This window comes from Coccinella septempunctata, chromosome 4 (assembly GCF_907165205.1).
Source record: "Coccinella septempunctata chromosome 4, icCocSept1.1, whole genome shotgun sequence".
Classification (NCBI taxonomy): Eukaryota; Metazoa; Arthropoda; class Insecta; order Coleoptera; family Coccinellidae; genus Coccinella; species Coccinella septempunctata.
The window spans coordinates 39,339,503-39,364,439 of NC_058192.1; the positions used below are offsets into that span (position 1 = coordinate 39,339,503).

General features: G+C 35.1%; 2 protein-coding genes across 2 annotated transcripts in view; both read left to right on the forward strand.

The window, feature by feature from the left end:
• The window catches only part of LOC123311315 (C-type lectin domain family 12 member B-like), a 134,245-nt gene that overhangs the window by 1,808 nt on the left and 107,500 nt on the right, over window positions 1-24,937 (forward strand). The gene's annotated exons all lie outside the window — the stretch shown is intronic.
• Window positions 8,359-12,383, forward strand: LOC123311316. Its single transcript, XM_044895211.1, has 2 exons — window positions 8,359-8,645; window positions 9,550-12,383. The coding sequence occupies exons 1-2, from the start codon at window positions 8,457-8,459 to the stop codon at window positions 10,069-10,071; spliced, it is 711 nt and encodes a 236-aa protein (XP_044751146.1). The 5' UTR covers window positions 8,359-8,456; the 3' UTR covers window positions 10,072-12,383.

Genomic DNA, 24,937 nt, shown 5'->3' on the forward strand with positions numbered 1-24,937 from the left:
TATTTGAAAATGAAGTGGTGTTTTCATGGCACTTGTAGTGTTTTTTTGTGAAAAATCGACATTTTGAGCTTCAAAACAACCATGACTGTGGCTTCCTTCCTCCAATCCACTGACATAGAAATCTTTAATCACGATGTCGAACAAACAAAGCGTATTGCGAAGGAGCTCAATCTTGCCTAAACTCAATCTAAATTATCTTCGATATAATTTGCAGTATTTCCAATAACATGCGGTAACACTTGATCGATAGAAACCTCCAAAAAGTCCAAATACGTACATATCTCTAATCAGATTACCAGGTAAGAAAATCAAATCATTAATGATGCCACAGAAATATTCCAGTCCCAATTCATGAAACGATTTCCGATTCAATTATGAAGTGTTTTCTCAGTTAATCAACAAAATCATCTTCGTTTAGTGCGTGTGAAAGATGGATTTTGTGAGAATGGAATTTATGATGCTTCAAAATATTTGCAATTCGAGTTCGTGTTAAACCAGATTCATGTGCTGGCTGCCTCGTACTCGTCATTGGATTCAGAGCAATCTGTCCAAGAACAGCTACTTAAGCTGCTTCATTTCTTTCCATGTTTCGTTTTTTATTAGCCACGGACCCGGTTTCTTGAAACTTTGACACTAATTCCAAAACATACTTCCTATTAACATGTTTATCTAAATGTCGTTGATTGAAGAATTCTGCGGTTATATTCCCACATTGATTGTTTGCAAAAAGAAGTGAAATTATTTCCACCCGCTCTGCAATTGAATAAACCATGTCGAACAATGAATTAGAACACATACAAGTCTCGATTCAAAACTAAGAATAATTCACATGTCAAAGAACCAGTAAGCCAACTTAATGATCTGTTCGTAATAAATAAAAAATTATCGATTCTCATTTTTTTGAAAAAGATATGAATTCAATAATCAACAAAATGAAAACATTATTGAAGCCAACTTAGAAAACACTTCATAATTAAGTCGGAAATCGTTTCACGAATTGGGACTGGAATATTTCTGTGGCATCATTAATGATTTGATTTTCTTACCTGGTAATCTGATTAGCGATATGTACGTATTTGGACTTTTTGGTGATTTCTATCGATCAAGTGTTACCGCATGTTATTGGAAATACTGCAAATTATATCGAAGATAATTTAGATTAAGTTTCAGCAAGATTGAGCTCCTTCACAATACGCTTTGTTTGTTCGACATCGTGATTAAAGATTTCTATGTCAGTGGATTGGAGGAAGGAAGCCACAGTCATGGTTGTTTTGAAGCTCAAAATGTCGATTTTTCACAAAAAAACACTACAAGTGCCATGAAAACACCACTTCATTTTCAAATACTCCGTTGAGAATATTTCGAGAACTAATGCATAAAATGAAAAAACAATTACTATGCTGAAATCAGTATAAAAATACCTTTCAAATGAGGTATTACTCACCCCATCGTCCCTATTCAGAAATTGGGGGTGAGGGTTGTAGTAGCAAGGGTTGAAGCGCTATGCGTCCGTAACCTACATCTTAAGTTGTCCCCCTCGAAACAGAAATCGACCTGTCCGAGCATTTCTATCGAAAAAATTTATTTCGTCTGTAATCTCGTCTGTTTCGTTTTCAATGGCCCACTCTGTATAGATAATTAGCTACATGCAAGGAGGGATGGACTCATTTCATACCAAGGATTATAGATCATGTTTTATAATCCCTGATTTCATTATTGATTTTTATATCACGATGAAGCGCATATTCCCCATTTTTCAAGTTCAGTATGGCCGGCCAAGAAAATTTGTGGATAGAGGGATGTATCAGAATGCACATAAAAAATTTTCTTTCATTCTGACAGCCCTAGAACCCCACCTCCAACGATCAAAATGAACCGATATTCTGTTTTTTTTTTTTTTATTTTTGGTTGGTTTGGTCATCTTCCCAGCAACAGCGGTGCCGTCGAAACGCCACCGCGTACCGGTCCGAAGACCTCACTAAATCATTCAATCGGTAGTAGCGACGGGCGGTGTGTACAAAGGGCAGGGACGTAATCAACGCGAGCTTATGACTCGCGCTTGCTGGGAATTCCTCGTTGATGGGGAACAATTGCAAGCCCCAATCCCTAGCACGAAGGAGGTTCAGCGGGTTACCCGGGCCTCTCGGCCAGGGAAGACACGCTGATTCCTTCTCCACAAGATAAGTCGGTTCAAAATAGTCGGACGGGGAAATTGGTGGCTAAGGTACATAAAGGGATGACTAAAATATCCTAACATAATTTTTTGTTCATACTACAGCCCCGAGGATCAAAATGAACTATTCAGTTTACGATGAAGCGCCTATTCCTCATTTTTCAAGTTCAGATTGGCCGGCCAAGAAAATTGGCGGATAGAGGAGTATATCAGAATGTACTCAGAAAAAAATTTTGTTTCATTCTGACAGCCCTAGAACGCCACCTCCAACGATCAAATGAACCGATTTTTTTTCTATCCAGAATGTCTCAAAGATTCCCTCTCCAGAAAATAAATCAGTTCGAAACATCCGGCCGAGGAAATTGATGTCTAAAGTACATAGAGGGATGACTAAAATATCCATAACATTATTTTTTTGTTCATACTACAGCTCCGATGATAAAAATGAACTATTCAGTCTACGATGAAGCGCATATCCCTCATTTTTCAAGTTCAGAATGGCCGGCCAAGAATAGCTGGATAAAGGAATACAATCAGAATGTACTCAAAAAAACCACCTCCAACTATGAAAATGAACCGATATTCTTTTCAAGATGGAGCGAATGTTCATATTTTTTCACAAAATTCAAAATGGCCATCCAAGAAAATTGATGGAATAGGTGCATGGGAAACAAATTTTCTTGGCCATTTCAAATTTCCAAAACAAAAAAAAGGAACATACTTTCGATCGTAAAATGAATGAATGAGTTAGAGCTCTAGGGCTGCCAGAAAGGAAAAGAAAATTTTCTGAGTAAATCTGATACATTTCTCTATCAATTTTATTGGCTAGTCATTTTACACATTCGAAAAAATTATGAGGAACATGCTCTCCATCGTCTACAGAATAGTGGTGGTTCATTCTAATCCTTGGAACTGGGACCCTAGGTCTTTCAGAATGAAAAAAAAATTGCGTTAGGATATTTATTCATTCCTTTATTTTATTACTCTATCCACCAATTTCTCTGACCGTCTATTTTGAACTGATACTTCCCAGGTGACCATATCTCATAACAGTTATGAAGCAGAATCCCTCGCTCCTTGTTTTATAAAAGATATATCACACTAAGAGTACAAATACAGAACGCTTATGTAGCAGCTATGCTCCTATGTCCGCCTCAAACAAGGAACACATCTCCTTTCTGAAAGGAGCATAAATAGTTCAAACATGGATCATGCAAATATTTGTTTCATGGGAGATCTATATATATTACCTTCATGTGTTATGTTTATTATGTTTCATTTGTTTTTAGAAAAGCTTTCAACAAAAAGATAAAAAATTATGGAAATTGATATAAACTATTGCAATAATAATGAACTCGAATTTTGATTTTTCAAATAGTCTGTGGAAATCAATCATTTTTGAAAATTAAATTCAAAAACATCTCATATCAGTTCGGTGAGGTATGTGAACGAATGAACTAATGTTAAAAACAATATATTTTCATAAATTTCAGATTACAAAATTAGTGCACACGTTAATAGAACTAAAAAGAATAAATTACATCATGCAAACTGCTGGGTTCATGATTATTGTTCTCCAAAAAAGATTAGGACATGTCTTTCTGGTCTTTGCACTCTCCTGCATTCCATAAAAAGAATAATCAACAGTTCATTAATCTTTTGGCTTAGGTCAAAAAGTTTTTGGAAGAATTATGTCCATGTTATGAGTTATGATAATGATAAGAATACTATATGCATATTTCATATCTTTCTGAAGAAAATTTTCAATATAGGTATATGATTTATTGATTTATTTCTACATATGAGGTACATGCAACACGTGAGAAAATAACCTATATCGAAATTTACATTTACATCAAACAGAACATTATTTTATTCAAATATAATTTTTATATGCTGGATATAATAAAACCATATCCTATTATGTTTTATAGGACTGCTATGAAAATACGAGAAATGATTTATTGACCTACAGTTCGAAACTGCTTATTTGACACTATTTCATTTCATTTGCTATCAGTATTTATTATTGTAACCATTGATTTGAAATAAAGACTGTTTGTTGTTGTTGTTGATATCCATAGCACACTTTTTTCAGTAATTTACCATTTCACTGGAAAATCACTATGACACACAATATCTGCACTTTACTTTCAGTAATCCACTATTCAACTGACAAAACGTCTAAATGATAATAAATAAATATCGAAACGACAGCAGTATCAATAGCATTTCTCACAATCCTCCATATTTGTTTACGTTTTACAGCGCCCTCGACGGTAGTTAAAACGCTTATGGTGTCATGCTCTGTCGATGATCTAAAAATGATACATGGCAAATAAAGAGCAATGTTACAAATATGTTACGTGGATATCATGGAGCGGGTACATGAAATTTACAAAATGTGGATATAATTTAAATACAGCACAGGTACATCCCAAATTGTTGGAGACATGGTCTCAACACAGTTTAAATTCTCAATTATATTATATTATTTAATATTTTCACATGCGCTTGCGCTGCGCACCAATATGCTCTCCAGGCACTTCGCTCATTAAAAAAATTTCTTCTCTTAATTGTCATAAAGTACGAAGTAAAGACAAAGTTGTAAGTTCTCCCTAGTCTATTCAGTAATAAAATAGTAATCAAATAGAAAGAAATTAGGCTCTGCCCTTTAGGCATCCAAAGGTGTAATTGTGCACAATAATATTGTTCAAAACAATAAATATAGATACAGTCCACTAAGTTCTTTTATGTTGTTCTCAACATAAAAATTGGCCCAATCGAGCCGGATGAAGAATTGATCCAGCCTAGCCGAAAAAGAATTGGAACATTAAGAAAAGGACATTGTGAGGTGCTTTCGCAACAAAAATTTCAAGTGTTTTTTCATGTGAGTTGAAAAATTGGTAAAAGAAAAACCCAAGCTAACCTCCAAAATAAGGAAAGGTACGCCAATTTTCCCGCATTTTCTGATCTGTCGGCTGTCACTGTTATCATTTGAACACCATATTTCACAAAACCTCCTGTGTCAACCACTTTCTGTGGTCTTGGAATTTGTAACCTCCTTTTTTCTCGAAAACTTAACCAACATATCCAAAGTGGATAGCATCAAAGCTAAAATCCACCGAGCTAAAGATTCCATTAAAAGAATCGAAAAATATGTGATGGAGAATAGTCAAGTAGAAGTAATTCCAGAAATTTTGGAGCAGTTGAAAGTCAGGCAACTGGCATTAAAAGACCACATACAGTTGATCAGTGATTTGGAAGCGGAGATATGCTGCTTGGATGGAGACTATGTATCCAACCTGGAAGAAATTGAAGATGTTTTCTTTTCTACTTCCGCAAAAATAAATAAAAAACAGCCAATTGAAAGTTGGGACGCAATTCTTGTTTGCTTAATGTCAAGAAAGCTTGATCACTTCACTAATAGAGCTTATCAAATGGAAAGGGGCACAAATAAGCTTCCCACTTTAAAGGAGTTTTTGTCATTTCTTGAGAATAGATCCACTGCCCTAGAAGCAATTAGTTTCCCTGAAACAAAACATAAAGATAAAATTAATTCTTCTTATTTAACCACTACTTCTAAGTTAACAAATGATAATCATTTAAAATGTTCTTATTGTTCCTTAGCTGGCCACAAGTTATATGGTTGTGAAAATGTGTTCAGTGCATGATAGAATTTCATACATTGATAAACATAGATTTTGCAAGTTATGTTTGAACAACCATTTGGGTAAATGTAGATTGAAATTAAAATGTTCTAGCTGCCACAGAGATCATAATTCGCTGTTGCATTTGGACAAAACACAGAGAAAAGTCAATGGAGAAATTTCTGAGCAAGGTTCTGATCCTTGTACAACTTCCAATCAGGTAGTTTCTATAAGTTCTTCTAGGCTAAATTTTGAAAACGTGATTTTACCCACGGTCAGAATAAGAATTAAATCAAAAGATGGTAATTACCTGATTGTAAGAGGTCTAGTAGACACTGGATCACAAATTTCTTTAGTCACAAATGATCTCATTCAAAAATTGAAATTAGACACATTTTGCAATAGTGTTAATATTATTGGAATTGCTGAAAACTCTTGTAAGGCTCAGAGAGCAGTTCATTTGAGACTCGAATCTCTTTTTTATAATTATAGTGCGACAGTTAAATGTTCAGTCGTGAATAATATTACAGGAAATCTTCCTCAGGTTGATTTTGATTTTTCTAATATAAAAATCCCTCTGGATGTGCAATTATCCGATGATTCATTCAATAGGTCAGGTAAAATTGATCTTCTGCTTGGTGCAGATGTTTTCTTCAAAGTATTGTTGCATGAAAGTTTGCAAATTGATAAAATGTATCTTCAAAATACTCTTTTTGGTTACATAGTTAGTGGATATTCACAACAAAATCAATTTTGCGGTCTTAACGTTCTCACTGCTACAGCAAAAAATTTGGAAAATATAATATCCCAATTCTGGGAATTTGAAAAAATACCTGCAGTATTCAACGAATATTCTGACGAGCAGCAAGCATGCGAGATTGATTTCAAAATTTCGGTTGAGACTGTTGGCAATAAATTTCAGGTTCGCTTACCATTGAAAGTGCACATGAGTAGTCTCAAATTGGGTGATTCATTTTCAGTTGCTCTAAAGCGCTTTGAAAATTTGAAAAAACGTTTCAGACTGAACCCTGAACTACACCCACTTTCAAAAGTTTTGCACCCCCCCTGTAGTGTAGATAAAATAATCAAGAGTCACAACAAATTGTTACTGAAAACAACAGAAACTTGTTGACCACCAAATAAAACGATAACATTACGAAACAAAAAATTTTCTTGTGTTTAAATATCGAATTTGTCAAATGTGTGCCTTTCTGCGGACCAGTAGTTTTTCGTTTTAAGTACCAGTTAATTCAAAAACTGTGTAATATGCCCAGAAACGAGTTGTCTGAGTTTGACAGAACTATAATTATTCCTCTCTGGCAGGAAGGGCTCTCACGCCATCAGATAGCCAATAGACTAAACATTATTCGAAGCACGGTTAGCAGAACGATTAGGCGCTATGAGGAAACTGGTGGAGTGCCTAGTAGACCTCGAAATGGTCATCCTCGTGTTACCACGATTCGAAAAGATCGGTATATTGCCCAATCAGCCCGTAGAAATAGGTCAGTGACGGTACCAACACTCAGGTCGGAATTCCAAAAAGCCCACAACCGTGTAATTTCATGTACTACAATTCGTAGAAGAATTTTAACATCAGGATTGCGGTCCAAAAGGCCTCTAAGAGTTCGTTTATTAACAGTTCGTCACCGAACCGCTCGTCTGCAGTGGTCGCGAGCTCATCAAAACTGGCATTTAGAAGAATGAAGGAATGTGCTATTTACAGATGAGTCACGGTTTGGGTAAGTAAGTGATGACTACCGCTTAAGGGTTTGGAGGGAACCAGGATGTCGAAATAGACCTGAGAGAGCTATTCAAGTTGCTCCTTTTCGCGGTGGCACTGAAATGTTTTGGGGAGGCATAATGTTTGGAAGAAGAACGCCACTAATTCACATATCCGGGACGATGACTGGTGCATATTGCCTCGAAAATATCATAAATCCTGTAATTATACCCATGGGTAATGAATTAGGGGCTCAATTTATCTTTATGGACGATAATGCCAGGCCACATCGCACTAGAGGTGTTCAAGAAGCCCCGGAAAACCAAAACATTATCAGATAAGAATGGCCCGCGATGTCTCCTGACATAAATCCTATAGTGCATATATGGGATCATGTCTCCAGAGCCATTTTCCGTCGAAATAATCCACCACGAAATTCACAAGAACTTATTGTAGCTGTTACCGAGGAATGGATGAATATTCCGCAGGAAATAATCAATAATTTAATATTTGGAATGCCTAGATGAGTGAATGCATTGCTGAGCAACAGAGGCTCAAATACTGCATATTAGTTTGCTCTTTTATTAATCAACTTTTAATTTTCCGTTCAAATTTAATTTTTGTTTTTGCAATTTTTGATTCCTAATTTGTATTTGTTGTTTCAACTTCATAATTCTATGAAATGAAATTGATTTCATTTTATTTCTGTAAAAGCCTTTCATTATCCTTGAACCCGAGGGTATCATTTTTTTTTCAACGTTTGAGATAGCCTTAATAATTAGGGGCTGCAGGACTTTTGAAAGTGAGTGTATTTGAACAATATAAAAGATTCATTGATGAATATTTGCAATTAAATCATGCGAAAGTTTTTGATTTGAAATCATACAATTTTGATGCTGGTGATGTTTATTTTATGGCACATCATCCAGTCATAAGAGAAGATAAGAAGTCTACTCGGCTTAGAGTCGTTTTTGATGGAAGCATGAAGTCTAAGGACAAAAAATGTTTGAATGATTTCTTGTATAATGGTGCGGTTGTACAAAATGAACTTTTTGATATTTTGATACTTTTTCGAACCTATAAATTCGTCATTTTGAGTGACATAATAGCTATTTATGTAACAAGTACATAAATTAGGTCTTTATGGACGAGTCCAAAAGTTTATGGCAGAGCGAGCAAAGCGAGCGAGGCCAATAACTTGGGCAAGTCCATAAAGCCTAATTATGTACGAGTTGCATACAAAGCTTTATGTTCGACTGCAATGCAGAAATTGTATTTTCCAAAATGGCTTAATTACTGAAAAACATAAAGTGTGCTTTTGATTTTCCTACCTTAGTAACCAGCGACCTTAGCAACCTCAGTAAACACAGTTGTTTACTTCCTTAATTCTGTGACAAACGTCATAATAATCCAAAAAATGGATAGTGCTGGAGGAGAAAACGTAGAAAATTTAGCCGTAAACGACAAAGAATCTTTCTTACCCACTAAATCTAAAAGTGCTTATGAAAATATGTATGCGGCCTATAACAAGTGTTGTAAAACGAAGGAAATTGTAAAATCAACAGAAGACAGTATTCTGGCTTATTCAATAGTGAATTGAAAGCTCACAAAGTTTCTTCGCTATGGACTACATAGATGAATCAGAAAGTACTAAAATAAGTGTTGCCACCAGAATATTGGGCCAGGAAGTAGTTGATCAAGAGTATTGCAGATCGAAAACTGTGCTTCCACTTCAAGCTCGACTTCCTCAGGCATGCATTTTTATGATAACAAAGAATGTGTTTTTAATATTCACTACCACACTAATGCTTAGAATAGTTATTCATAATTTTGTTTTAAGGTCGAAGTTCAATTCTTCTTCCTTGAATAAAGTGTTATTCGCATCTAGTGTATTTACTTGACAGAATAATAGTGACAGTTGAGTCCAATAAAGTGGTGTCCAATAAAGTAGTCAATTATGGACACTAAACGAATTCATAAATGAAGTGTTTATGATGCAGTCGAACATAAAACAAATGTATAGAATGATACTTCTACATCCTGACCATCGAAAATTACAAAATATATTATGGAGGGATGCTAGTGGTAATATTGTGTGTTTACAATTACAAACTGTCACTTACGGAATTAAAAGCTCCTCATTTTTAGCCACACGATGTCTTAGTGAGCTTGCCCTCACCGAAGGAAAAAATTTTCCTTTGGCTGTAAGAGCTTTGTTGCAAAACACTTATGTTGATGACATTTTGTCCGGTACTGACACACTAGATGAACTGATTGATTTGAAAAATCAGTTGATCACTTTATTGAAGAAACGCTCGTTTGAACTACATAAGTGGTGTTCGAATTCTAAATACGCCCTGCTAGATGTTCCTTTGGAAAAACAACATTTTGATGAAGTTGATGTCAATAATAATAATTTCGTAGTGAAAACTTTGGGTTTATCTTATGATACAAATATAGATATGTTCAAATTTAGTTGTCCTGAAATAAATCAGGAATGTTTTGAGTTTCATATCAAGAATTTTTGACCCTTTAGGTCTAGTTGGTCCGATTATAGTCACTGCTAAAATCATCATGCAAAGAGTTTGGCTGTGTAAGGTCCATTGGGATGAAGTTTTGCCCGGTGAGCTGATGCAAGCATGGACAATTTTTTTGTATAAATTGAAGAGTATGCCAGTTCTGAATATTCCAAGGAATTTAAATTTTGCTGGAGCTTGTTTAATTGAGTTGGTTGGCTTTTGCGACTCCTCACTTGCAGCGTACGGTGCTGTCATTTATTCTAGGACTATTTTTTCAGACAAAGTTTGTATGAATTTGATTTGTTCAAAATCTCGCGTAGTGCCAATAAACAAGACTCTATCAATTCCTCGTCTTGAATTGTGTGGTAGTTTATTGTTGGCAGCCCTTGCAAAGAAGGTTTTTGAAGCTATGAAGCCAAGAATTAATAATGTAGCTCTTTACACAGACTCAAATATTGTGCTAGCTTGGATAAAGTCCAATCCTTTGAAATTAAATCCATACGTTGCAAATAGGGTAGCAAAAATTCAAAATTTGACATCCGAATTTAAATGGTTATATATCAATACAAAAAAAATCCTGCAGACCTTTTATCTAGAGGACTTGAACCTCAATCAATTGAAAACATTAAACTTTGGTTCCATGATCCGAGTAAGTTTCTAGATGGAAAGTATTTTCATAGGGAAAACGCATTTGATATTCCCCATCCTCTTCTTGAAGAAAGGGTTACAGTAAATGTCAAACAGATAGCAAACTATTTTACTGTTTTTGAAAAGTTTTCAAATTTATTGAAGTTACAAAGAGTAATGGCTTATACTCAAAGATTTATTTTCAATTCCAAGAAGAAGAATAAAAATGTGAAATTATCTGGAACTTTAAAAGCTGTCGAGCTACACAATGCTTTGAAATTAATTATCAAAATCGAGCAACACTCAAAATTTCATGATGAAATTAAATTACTTAAAAATAACTTGAAAACTAAATCATTAAGTGCTTTGGTACCTTTCATCGATGGCGACGGAATGTTGCGCGTAGGGGGAAGGCTGCATAACGCAAATATGTCTTACAGTCAAAAGCATCCGTTAATTTTGCCAAAAAGTAGTCACATTACGAATCTCATTATAAGTTATGAACATAAGAGACTATTGCATGCCGGTCCTAAGCTTGTTTTGAGTTCGTTAAATTCTGAATATTGGTTAATTAATGGCATCAGAGAAATAAAAAAGATTATCCATAAATGTATTATATGTTTTAAACACAAAGCAAAGTGTTCTGAACAATTAATGGGTTCTCTACCTGAGAAAAGAGTATGTGCTGCTCGAGCCTTTGAAAATGCAGGAATAGACTTTTGTGGCCCTTTCACAATAAAGCAATCTCGATTGAGACGTTCCATAAAAACAAAAGCATATATAGCATTATATATTTGTTTCGTCGTTAAAGCAGTTCATCTAGAACTTTTATCAGATTTGAAAACTGAAACATTTTTGTCATCTTTCAAAAGATTCATTGCCAGAAGAGGCAAACCTTCTAATGTGTATTGTGACAATGGTGCTACATTTAAAGGAGCTAACAATGAATTAGCAAGATTTTATCAAAACAGTACAGAAATTGAAGAATACTCCTCTGGAGAGCGCATTCAGTTTCACTTTATACCTAGTTATTCTCCAGTTTTTGGTGGATTATGGGAGGCTGGTGTAAAAAGTACAAAATTCCATTTGAAAAGAGCCGTAGGCAATCATGAATTGACATATGAGGAATTTAACACTTTGATAATACAAATTGAGGGCATTCTCAATTCAAGACCACTTATATCGTTAGGTAATGATCCTTCAAGTTTTGATTATTTGACCCCTGGTCATTTTTTAATTGGTACTTCTATTACTTCTTATCCTGAACCGAATATATGTCAAATTCCTTCAAATAGATTGAAATTCTGGAAATTGTGCGTGCAAATGCAACAGACTTTCTGGTCAAAGTGGCACAACGACTATCTAACCTTACTTCAAAGTAGGCCAAAGTGGCATAAAAACTTACCAAACCCTAAAGAGGGTATGTTAGTTCTTATACGAGACGAAAACGCTCCATCTTTCAATTGGCCTATTGGTAGAATAATAAGATTAATTCCTGGAAAAGACGGAAAAGTAAGAGTTCTTGAAATAAAAACAAATAAGGGCACTTACCTTAGGTCTATTACAAAAATAGCTGTTTTGCCGATTCATGAAGAATTGTAGATTTTTTCCTTTGATAGATTTATTGTTGTGGTTGAAAGAAAAACTTTTCACCATGTTTCATTGATAATAAGGATATGTATTTGATTTTCATATAAAAAAATAAAATTTTTGGCTGTATGAATTGATTTTTGTTGTCATATTTCTTTGCCTTCTGGCACATTTCTATTTTGCCTTTGTCATAATAATTAAAATGATTGTACTTGAGTGAAAATTGTGAGGTTTCTTGCGAAGCGCTTGGGCCGCAGCATTTTGGAGACATGGTCTCAACACAGTTTAAATTCTCAATTATATTATATTATTTAATATTTTCACATGCGCTCGCGCTGCGCACCAATATGCTCTCCAGGCACTCCGCTCATTAAAAAAAATTTCTTCTCTTAATTGTCATATAGTACGAAGTAAAGACAAAGTTGTAAGTTCTCCCTAGTCTATTCAGTAATAAAATAGTAATCAAATAGAAAGAAATTAGGCTCTGCCCTTTAGGCATCCAAAGGTGTAATTGTGCACAATAATATTGTTTAAAACAATAAATATAGATACAGTCCACTAAGTTCTTTTATGTTGTTCTCAACACAAATATCGTATCAGACACGTAATGGTTACAGAAAAATGACACATAACAAAGTTCCCCATTCGATCTCCCGAGAAAACATAACAGATGTATTACTGGTCACCTGGGTTCTCCCGGAGCAGAAATCCGTAAAATTTTCTGAATAGAACAAAAAAACGTATGAAATTATAGATTATAAACCCTAATTTATAATCCTTGGTAAGAATAAGTCACTCCATCCCTCCTTGTATATAGCTTATTATTCGCTTCGGCATTCTATTCTCAATAAGGGAAAAAATTAACAGACTGCAGTATTTATATGAGACATACGATATTGACCGTGGTGGAATAGTTGTTCTTGAAACTGGACGGACGGGCGTAAACATCAGTAGGTTCAGTGTATAAATCGGGTTAATTCGATTGATTGATTTCATTTTCGCTTAACACTTTTTTTTATTGATTGGGTGGTAAAAGATGGATCCACTGAAAAAATAGACCGCTGGGCTTATCTACTAGTTATATTATTTGTTGATATTGTTGTCATTCCTCCTGATCCTGATGATCCGACTGATATGGGTGATATAGATGACGACGAAATTCAGGCGGATTTTTTGTTTCGGGATGGTCCAGGTGAAATCGAACTGTTCACAATGGATGATAATTGGTATTCTGAAGATGATATTCCTTTATCGGAAATGCATGAAAAATATTTACGTGAGAGGAAAAAACCGAAATAGCGCCTAAAGAGCCAAAATGGACACAAAGAATAGTAGATGTTAGTATGCCTTCAAATAATGGATTTGTGAATCGCATGGAAGCTATCAAAATAGATGTGTCGGGTAAAAGTCCCTTAGAAATATTTGAAAAATTCTTACATGATGATGTTGTTAGTCATATTATAGTAGAGACTAAGAGACTAGAGAATAAATGACCATTCATTTATTGTCAGAGAGGATTAAACCAAAATTTTTATTGGTATACTTTTGTTTAGTGATTATTATCGTTTATTAAGAGAATGTCTGTATTGGTAAGTGGATGAAGATCCACATATTTCACTCATTTCACATGCAATGAGTCGAAATCGCCATCACCAATTAAAAAAATCTTTTCATCTCGCCAATAATGATGATATACCCCAATTTCAAAGTGATAAAATGTTCAAATTACGCATGTCATGAAAATGCTGAATGAACGATTTCTTCAATGGGGAGTCTTCAATGAGAAATTATCAATCGACGAAGCCAGGGTCAAATACTTCGGTCATTATTCCTCGAAACAATTTATTCGTGGAAAGCCTGTCCGATTTGGATACAAAGATTGGATACTTTGCAGTTCCACAGGCTACTGCTATCAATTCGACACATATCTATTGCGGTGCGAAACAAAGAAAATATTTTGAGTCTCTACCACTTGGATCGAAAGTGGTACTCGATTGGTTGGAGGTCGTCAATAATCCGGAAGACCATATAATTGTCTTCGACATCTTTTTCACCAGTCATTCCCTTATGAAACTGTTAAATAATAGTCATCCAGGTTTATTTTAACAGTTTTATTAATCCCATAAAACGAATCTACATTCCTTAGCTCTCAACTCGAGCACGTTCTTCTTACAACCATCATCAACTATCATAGAACATACATAACCAAATATCTAGTACATAGACGGGAGGAATGAATGAACATAGAATATTATCTCAACACCCCCCCTTAATTTCTGGGTTTTATCAAACTTAGAAATTACTAACTAAACATTTTTTTTTATTTAACAAGACCGAGATCATAACTTATTCTAAACATAGTATTTGTCTGAAGTAGAAAAACTTTTCTCTACCTAGTGCCTTAGTGAACACATCTGCTAAATTATCACTAGAATCTATTTTTCTAACTATTATTTCTTCAGAATTAATATTTTGGAACACATACTGAATATTAATATCTAAATGTTTACTGCGTTTTGTGAAATTACAATTATTCGCTAAACTAAGTGTACTGCTGTTGTCTTCATAAATAATTGCAGGTCCAGTATTACATAGACCCATCTCTATTAACAAATTTCTAATAAATTTAACCTCATCTATAGTATCTGCCAGAGCATGACACTCTGCAAAACAAGAAGACCTGGTAACAACTCTTTGTTTCCTAGAAGACCAGCAGACTGGGCAGCCAAATAGCTTCACAACGATACCTGACACAGACTTCCTATCAACCGCATCACAACCCCAATCAGCATCACTATATGCTACAATTTCTTCCTTGGAAGTGGAAAAATTCAGACATAAACTACCAGTGTGGAATACATAAGCCAGAACACGCTTAGCATATTTGAAATGAGACTCATTAGAACAATCTTGAAAACGAGCCCCTATGAGACTACGGTACTCTGTATTACTAGACATCTGGACATCAGGCTCCAATTTCAAATTTTGCTCCATCGGTGTCTTGAAAGATCGAGAATTAACAATTCCAAACTTGTTAGCCAACGTAAATGTAAAACTTTTGATCAAGTTTCATCCTTTGGTCCTCTCTATTATAAGAAATACTGATTCCTAAGTAGGTTTTATTTTCTCCTAAATGCTTCATGTGAAAACGACCAAACAACGAATCTTTGATTTTTTCTATTATTTCCAATGAGCTTCCAGAAACCAGCAAGTCATCAACATATAAAGCCAAAAATCAAATCAAATCAAATAATGTTTATTTCACGAATAAACAGTTTAAATCACAGAGGTATATAATTTATATCCTGTACGTGACATCAACATAATTAAAATTCTAAAAATTGTTCCATGAAGATGAATACAAATACGAAACAATCGTAATATTGGGGAAAAGCAAAAATACAACTCATCAACAATATTTCAAATTCATTTCACATCCGGTGCTGAAAAACTGTCTCAGTCAGGTTAGTATCGAAGTCATTTTCATGTACGATCTGTCGTAATTGGTTGAGCAAGTCATTCCCACTCCTCCACGAAAAATTTGGGCTATTTGAATTGAGTGTTTCTTTTCATATTAGGGATCTCAATTAGATATTATTTATTATATCACCGATCATCTCTCTGTTATTACCATCCAACCAAGATTTTAACCGTTTTTTAAATGTCCTTATATTTCTTATATTCTTGAGTTGATCTGGAATGATATTATAAATTTTTGCTGCTAGGAAGTTGTGACTTCTTTGACCTATACTCTTATTGCATTCAGGTGGTTGGTAATAATTATTTCTTCCTCTTGTCGTATAATGATGTTGTGATTTATTCAACGTTATATTTCCTGAGATGATGTTAGAGAGAAGTTTAGCGGCATATAATTGTCTCACATCTTGAACTCCTGCTATATCGTATAACTGTTGACTGGGAAAGGTACGCTTTTTCTTGTGGATGATTTTCAAGACCTATTTTTGAATTACTTCCAAAGGTTTTATTTGATTCTGATATGCACCCCCCCATCCAACTATACCATAGCTAATTTGGGACTCAACTAAGGCTTGATAGAATATTTTCAATTGTTTCTTGTTACTTATATTTTTACTTAAGTGCTTGAACTTGAAAAGTAGGCCTCTTATCTTATTGACGAGGTTCTTTATGTGCTTATGCCATCTTAGCTGTTGATCAATGGTAATTCCCAAATACCTAACATCCTTCGTCTCTGTGATCAATGTGTCATTATCAATTTCTAGACATCCTATCTCTGGCAGATTTGAACTGTAAGAACTGAACACCATATATTTAGTTTTATCAACATTGAGGGTGAGTTTATTATTCCTAAACCATTTTTTTATTTCCAAGAACTCTGATTGGGCTCTGTCCTTCAATTCCTCCCATGACATTGCTTGATATTGAACGACCGTATCGTCAGCAAAACAAATTGCATTCTCTGACTCCTTCATTCTCAATAAATCGTTTATAAAAATGAGAAAAAGGATAGGTCCCAATACAGTACCCTGCGGAACTCCGTATGTCACGATCTCTGATGAACTCCTGGCCCGTTCTATTTCTACAACTTGTCTCCTATTCGACAAATAGCTTTTCAGTATTTCGTGACCAGGTCCCCTAAATCCATATCTCTCAAGTTTTCTAAGTAATCGTGTATGACAAACAGTGTCGAATGCCTTACACAAATCGACGAAAATACATAGAGAAGGAATTTTTTTATCGAGGCAATCATATAATCTCCCTGTCAACACTCTTATTGCATCCTCTGTGGATTTCCCTTCCGTGAATCCATATTGCTTGTTATCAATGATGTTGTTCTTCTTCAGATAGTTGACAATACGCTTTTTTAGTGCTTTTTCTATTATCTTGGCCAAATTAGAGATTAAGGAGATAGGCCTATAATTATCCACCTTTGAGCGATCACCGCTTTTGAAAATTGGTTTAATTATGCCAAGCTTAAAGATATCAGGAAAGCAGCCCCTTTCGAAACAACAGTTTATTAGGTAAGCCAAAGGTGTCGATATTTCTGTTTTTACCTCTTTTAGTGTTTCAGATTTAACTGAATCATGACCTGTAGCTTTGCCCGTTTTGAGCTGCCCTATGATATCCTGTATTTCTACAGGATCAACAGGAACCAAGAAAAAAGAGCTACATTGACTAAAATCAAATTCCTTGTATTCGGATGGACACTCAATTTTATCAGCTAAAGCCTTTCCAATGCTGCTGTAATGCTTATTGAATGCATTGGCTATTTCCATGTGATCATGGATTTCAACGCCATTATATTCAATTTTTTCTATGTCTTTATTGGTATTCTTGGTATTTCCGCATATGGTCTTCATACATTCCCAAACAGCTTTCGATTCTGATTGATTTGAATCCATTATTTTCTGTAGATAAATTTCTTTTGAATTTTTTATTAATATTTGAATTTCTGTCTTTTGACGATTATATTCATATTTCAGAGTATTGTTTTCTGGATTTTTTCTCAACTGTCTATACAGATCGTTTTTTATATTAATTGCTTTTAACAGAGCAGGAGTAATCCATTTTTTGCGAATTTTTTCATTTCTTTTTAGTTTTACAAAGTGTGTATTATTGTTTATATGGTTCTTCAATGTTTCAGTGAAACAATGAGCCATAGTGTTAACATCATTGTGTACATACATACGCGACCATGATTCGCTATGCAGATCCTTTTTTAATTTTTCATAATTTATATATTTTTTCACTGTTTTTACCTTATCTTTACGGACTTTCAATTCATAAATTTTGTTTATAGTGAGAATGACAGAAAAATGATCAGTTACAAGATAATGCAATACATATCCTTTTATTTCGTCTAATTCATTCTCAAGGTTTGATTTTTTGAGAAATATGTGATCAATACAAGTTCTTCCAGCCGGTCCCGTAATCTTATTTATAATTGACATGAAGCCGAATGTGTACATAACATTTTTATATTCCTCAACAAAATCGTCATCTGCCAACAAATCAATGTTCATATCTCCCAGCAACACATGTGCTTCAACCTGGTGCTTTGTTTCCAAATATGCAAAGAGATCTTTATTAAAGGTATTCACACATGTATGGGGAGACCTGTATATAGCTGTTAAGGTTAGGCCCTCCTTGTCAACAATATTAATTTCTAGAGATTTACTCTCACCTAGGGTAATCATCTTATGGGTATATTTTATATTCTTTTTTAGGTAGACTAAGACACCATCATTTCTATTCAAGGTCCCCTCACTATAAATTGCTTGATATCCGTTAATATCGAAGATTTCCAGATTTGTCATCTGAAAGGTTTCCGTCAATACTATAATGTCAAACTTGGATGACAAACATTCCAGAAGTATCACAAATTCATCAAAGTTTTTGTTAATACTTCGAATATTCATGTGAAATATTTTCAATGTACTTTGCTGATCAAGATGAATGAATGAGCTGATATTTTCTAATATTTTCGTCTCGTATTTACCCTCCCGATACTGCTACACCCAATTCATTTTTCAATACGTAAAGACAATTTCCTGGCAAAACTTCAAAACCAATCTCTAGAACATAGTTGTGAAAACATTCAAACCAGCATCTCGGACTCTCTTTCAAACCATAGAGTGCTTTCCTTAGGAGATATACTTTGTTGGAACCATCCGAAAACCCTTCCGGTTGAGTCATATATACTTCACTTTTAACATCTCCATGTAAAAATGCTGTAACTACATCAAACTGATGTATATAATGTTTCAATTTACATGATACTGCTAGAAAGACTTTCATAAGGGTGTAACTTACAACTGGTGAAAACCAATTTTCTTCAAATGAAACTGGTTGCTGATAACCCAAAGCAACTAATCTTGCCTTAAATATACCATCATTTTTCTTCACGAAAACCCATTTATGTCCAATTACTCTCTTATTCTTCGGAAACTCAACTAACTCCCAAGTTTTGTTCTCAGTCAAATGTCTGTATTCATTTTCCATTGCCTTCTTCCATTTTTTATTTCTTAAAGCCTTTTCTCAACATTTTTAGGGATATCAACTATGCAATGATATAATTCGAAATCTTGATATTTTTCTGGACACTTCTTGGCTCTATCTGATTTTCGAATTCCATCCAAATTTTCATTAGACACATCAGTTGATTCTTCTCTGCTATTCTCGACATTGCCGCCACCATCTTCATTGTGCAAAGTTATGAAAGGTTTATCTTTTTCAACAAATTTTACATCCCTTGCAACAACGACTTTTCCATCGACCAAAATACGATCTCCTACGTCCGAGAATCCTACTAAAATACCTTCTCGCGCCTTATAGTCTTGTGTTTTTCTATGTTCATCAGGTACATGAATGAAAGCTTTACTACTATACAAATACAAGTTCTTAATAGAAGGCTTCTTCCTAAAGAAAATTTCATATGGTGATTTGAATTGACCAGTTGAAGAACAAATCGACCTGTTGCCTATATAAGTAGCAGCTACAACAATTTTCAGGCCAGTATTTCTTTTCCAAACCTGCCTCTTTTCGCAAACACCTGGCTCGATCCATCATTGTGCGATTGAAACGCTCTGCAACATCATTCAACTCGTGGACATACGGTGGGGATGGACGTAAACGAAAACCTAGTTCCCTAGCCAAATCATAGAATTTCCTATTCAAGTACTTTGTGCCACTATCACAGCGGATTTCATTAATCTTGAAGCCTGTCAAATTAGTCATGTAATTGCAATAGGACTTAAAACAATTGAAAACTTCATCTTTGGACTTGATACAATAAACAGATGCAATGTGACTGTAATCATCAATAAACGACACAATATACTTTGAACCTTCATACCCTTCAACATCAAAATATTTAACATCAGTGTGAACAACCTGTAAAATTCGAGTAGCCCTGGATCTGTTATTTTCAAAAGATTTTCTTGTCATCTTGCATGAAGTGCATATTTCACAATTTATGCTAGTTGAACTTAAGTTAGTGGGTAAACCTTCAATAACATTATATTTAAACATATTTTATAAATCATTAAAATTCACATGGCCCACTATACGATGTTAATGCTCTTTTTTTTTCTCTACATCCTCTATCTATTTCTGTGTTATTGATGTGAATTGCATTACATTCTATTTCAAAAAGTCCATTTTTCAAAAATGCAGTGGTCAAAAGTGAATGTCTTGAATTGAAAATCTCTGCTTTACAATTTTTGAAAAGGATTAAATTACCTGCCTCGAGAATACATGAAGCACTTAACAAGTTACGGTTAATATTTTCAGAGAAGTAAACATTTTTAATATCTACAATGTTGCCATGAAAATTACATTTTATGTTTCCAATTTTTGTGGCTCTTTCAGTATTCCCATTTCCTACTTTTATATTTACTGGGCTTTTGAGTGTGAGAAACTTTCATAAAAATAACAATCATCATTAATCAAATGGTTAGTCGAACCACTATCAAGAATCCAATTTATCCTACCTTCTTTTTCTATATCGCTTGAGTTGACCTCTATATTGAAAGAGTTTAATAGTTGGCACATCGACATCATCCAGATCCAGCTCAGTGTTGTAGTTCGAACGTCCACTGTTATTTCCACCTCGATATCTGCCTCCACGTCCTTGGCCTCGAAAACCTCTTCTTGTACCATTCCTTTGATGGTTTCTTCTTTTAGGACAAAATTGTGCAATGTGGCCCTTTTTATTGCATGTGCAGCACTTTTTTAAGTCTGATTTGAATGTGGAGGTTTTGAAAACATGAGCTTCGTGTTTTGTTTCATGAGTCGAGTCAGCTTGGTCAGGTGCGGTCAGGTGAATTTGATATACCATCGTTCTTAGCCCTCCTTATTAGTATTTACTCACGAATATAATCGACGGTTCTATTATCTTCTGGCAATAAGTCAATTGTTTCAGTTAGGTGGTGAAGACTTTCTGGTAAGGTTATAATTAATAAAGTCAACTTCCTCTTCCGATCGACAGTTGCACCAGCATTTTGAAGGGCTTTCATTAAACTTTCAAATGTCTCGAAAAATTTTTCAGGATCTTCAGTTTCATTGAATCTAAGTCTACTTTCTTTCAATCAATGCTTGCCTGAGTTCGCTTCTTTCAAATATAAGCTATCCAACTTATCCATCATTTGTTTAGCTGTCTGGCATTCCATAATAATCTCAACATCCACAGCCGATGCAAAAAGTAATTTAGCCTTGGTTTGCATTTTATTCCTTTCAGCGTCTGTTGTGACTGTACTTGGTTTTTGTTCATGTTCAATAGTTTCCTTAGTTTTTCATTTCTAGCAACAAGAGAAATTTATATCGCCAAATGTCATACGGTTCGGAACCTGATTTGAAATTCGGTATTGGTATGTGCGTGTCCATCTTGGAGTTTTATATACAATGTGCTATCCAGCTTCAACTTTTCGATTTCTTCCAAATCTTCAAATGTACAATTCAATAAATATTTAATCTCGAACCACGGACCTCTGCTACCATGTTAAATAATAGTCATCCAGGTTTATTTTAACAGCTTTATTAATCCCATAAAACGAATCTACATTCCTTAGCTCTCAACTCGAGCACGTTCTTCTTACAACCATCATCAACTATCATAGAACATACATAACCTAATATCTAGTACATAGACAGGAGGAATGAATGAACAAAAAATATTATTTCAACAGAAACATTTGAAGGGCTTGGGCTATCAAGCGATCGGAACAATACGTGACAATCGTACAAAGAATTGCCCTCTTCCATAACATGAAGATGTGAAGAAATAAAGCGTGGATATTTCGAGGCACGATATGATAAAAAAAACGCTCTTGTCTTCGTGAGATGAAAGGATAACAGTATCGTCAGTATGTTATCAAATTATGACACTCTAGAACCTCTCGCTAGTATAAGAAGGATTTGTAGAGAAGCAGGATAGAAAATTGACGTACAACAACCACGCTTATTGGCAAATTATAATAACTGGATGGGAGGTGTCGATCACTTAGATCAATCCGTTAACAATTACTGAATATCCATTCAAGGTAAAAAGTGCTGGTGGTGTCTTTGGATTCATATGTTGAACGTTTGTGTGGTAAGTGCACGGAGAATCAAAGATATTACACACCATGAAGGATCATCCCTTTACTGGATGAATAGAATGTTGTGTCCTGATAATAAACACTGGATGTTTACAAACAAAGGCGTTAATAGTAAACAGAAAACAGTGGCGTGGTTGAGAAGTTGTAAATAATAATATGTAATATCTTTGATTATAGCGGTGTGCAGAATATTGATGATGGGTATATATATGAATTTGATAATTCCATCAATTCGTTTTAAAGATAAAACTATTTGCCATCATTTCTCGAAAAATTGAACTGAAATGACTTGAGGCACAAATTTTTTCGATATAACTCCGAGGTTTAAAAGCCTGTCAAAAAGAAAATTTCCCACAAATGGTTGTGATATTTCGTAAAAAAAAAATTTTCTCGTTCTTGCAGACCTCTCCTATTCGACCCTGGGATATCAATTCAAGTTACCAATCTGAGGCACGAAGTTTTTCATATAATCACGACTTGAATGGTTGAGGTTAAGGTTCTCCAATCCTCGTGTGGTCTCTAGTCTGCTGAGAAACAAATCGCGTCTAATCGCAAATAGCATATTACGGGATGACAAAACGAAGTCAGGTGGCTGAGCTCGATTCATTGCGAAGGGAGCTCAAGAGAAGACAGTCCAATGGTGAAAAGCATATCACGATGAAGTATGTGAAGGTTTTTCTTTTTTTTTAGCAGGGAAAATCTGCGACCGTGAAAAACACGGGGCTCTATCTCTCGCCCAGAGGAACCCATTTCTAGGGTACACTGTGGGGTTACTCACTCTCTTGAGTTCGCGACCCACTAAACCTAACCTGCTTTTCATTGGTTCCGGGCATTTGCCTATAAACCATTTATCTCTTGATCGGTTAATTTCTTCTTGCACATTGTCGTGCTAGGGTTTTCATGTTCATCTATTTCGGATATTTCTTCTTAGTATAGTTTCAATAAGTTTCTGTACTCATTTTAATCTATCCTCAATTGATCTCGCGGTCTCCTTTTGTGAATTCTAATTCTTCCTCTGTCTTCCTCCGGATCGTAGTCCACTAGTCTCCTGAGTTCTTCGTTTGGATGTTCCTTCGCTGTTTCGAATAACTTTTCAGCTTTCCTCTTCATAAATTCGGTGATGGTTTCCCACTTCAAATCACGATATATCTGTTTGTTCCTGACAAACCAAGGCGCATCTATGGCACATCGTAGTAGCTTGTTTTCTGTTGCCTGAATTCTTTGTGTATGGCTCTTTGCCGCGAATCTCCAAGCACCTGATCCATAAGTCAGTTGCGGTCTAGCAACGGCTTTGATTATTTTTAATTTTATCTCATTTGACATGTGGCTCTTTCTACCTATCAGCGGGTATAGCATATTCATCGTTGCCTTGGTTTGTCAACGGCTTGTTTGATATGGCTTCTCCAAGTTAGACCTTTGTCTAGGGTGATACCTAAATATTTCGCTTCGTTTTTCCACTCGATTTCTTCTCCATCTACCTCTAGGTTTGTTTTTTTAATACATTTAATACACCAGTCATTTATTTTATCTATAGCTTCTTGTAATTTTCCTTCTATGATTTCTAGCTTGCGATGTCGCATTGCGATTCCGGTGTCGTCGGCATATAGTGTCAGCATAGTCCTTGGAGATTTTGGCATATCGTGAGTACATATGTTATACAGTAACGGCCCAAGTACTGACCCTTGAGGCACCCCTGCTTCCATATATCTGGTTGTGGAGTTTTCTCCTTCCACTTTCACGTAGAATCTTCTGTTCCTCAAATAATTCCTAATCAACTTGCACAGTTTGATTGAATATCCAGCATATCTCATTTTGTAAATCAAACCTTCATGCCATACTCTGTCGAATGCTCTGGCGACATCTAGTAGTACAAGACCTGTTGCTTGTTTATTTTGGAATCCTTCTGTTGTGTATTCTGTGAGTCTCAGTAATTGCTGTTCTGTTGAGTGATCCCTTCTGAATCCGAATTGCTCTGCTGGAATGAGATTCAGATTTTCAGTTTCTTCTGCAAGCCTCTTGGCGATTACTCTTTCTACCACTTTTCCTAGGGCGGACAATAAACTTATCGGCCTGTAGTTTTGGGGGAATTTTTTATCTTTGCCTGGTTTTTTGAACACTATGACTTCCGCAGTTTTCCACTTTTTCGGGTAGTGTTCAGTCCTCATTATACCGTTTGCAATATTTGTGAGAGCAGCTATACCTTTTCTAGGTAATTTCTTCAACATAGCATTCGTTATTTTATCACATCCGGGAGCTCTATTTTTCAAGCTTCTGATTATCTCCTTTATTTCAAATGGAGAGGTTGGTTTTTCTATTTTGTCGTCTACTGGTGGTTCATCCATTTCTTTTTCGTTGTTTTCGACTAGTTCTTCCAGATCATCATTATCGTCATCAGGTCTGTAATTTATTCTCGATCCTCTTTCGATCGAGTCCGCCAGTGCTTCTGCTTTATCGATATTCGTATATGCCATTCCACTTTCTCCGTGGAGAGGTGGTATTTTAGTATTTTCTCTTCTCAGACATATTTGCATTTTCCATGCAGAATGATCGATAGTATTTAGTTCTTGAATTCTTTTGTTCCA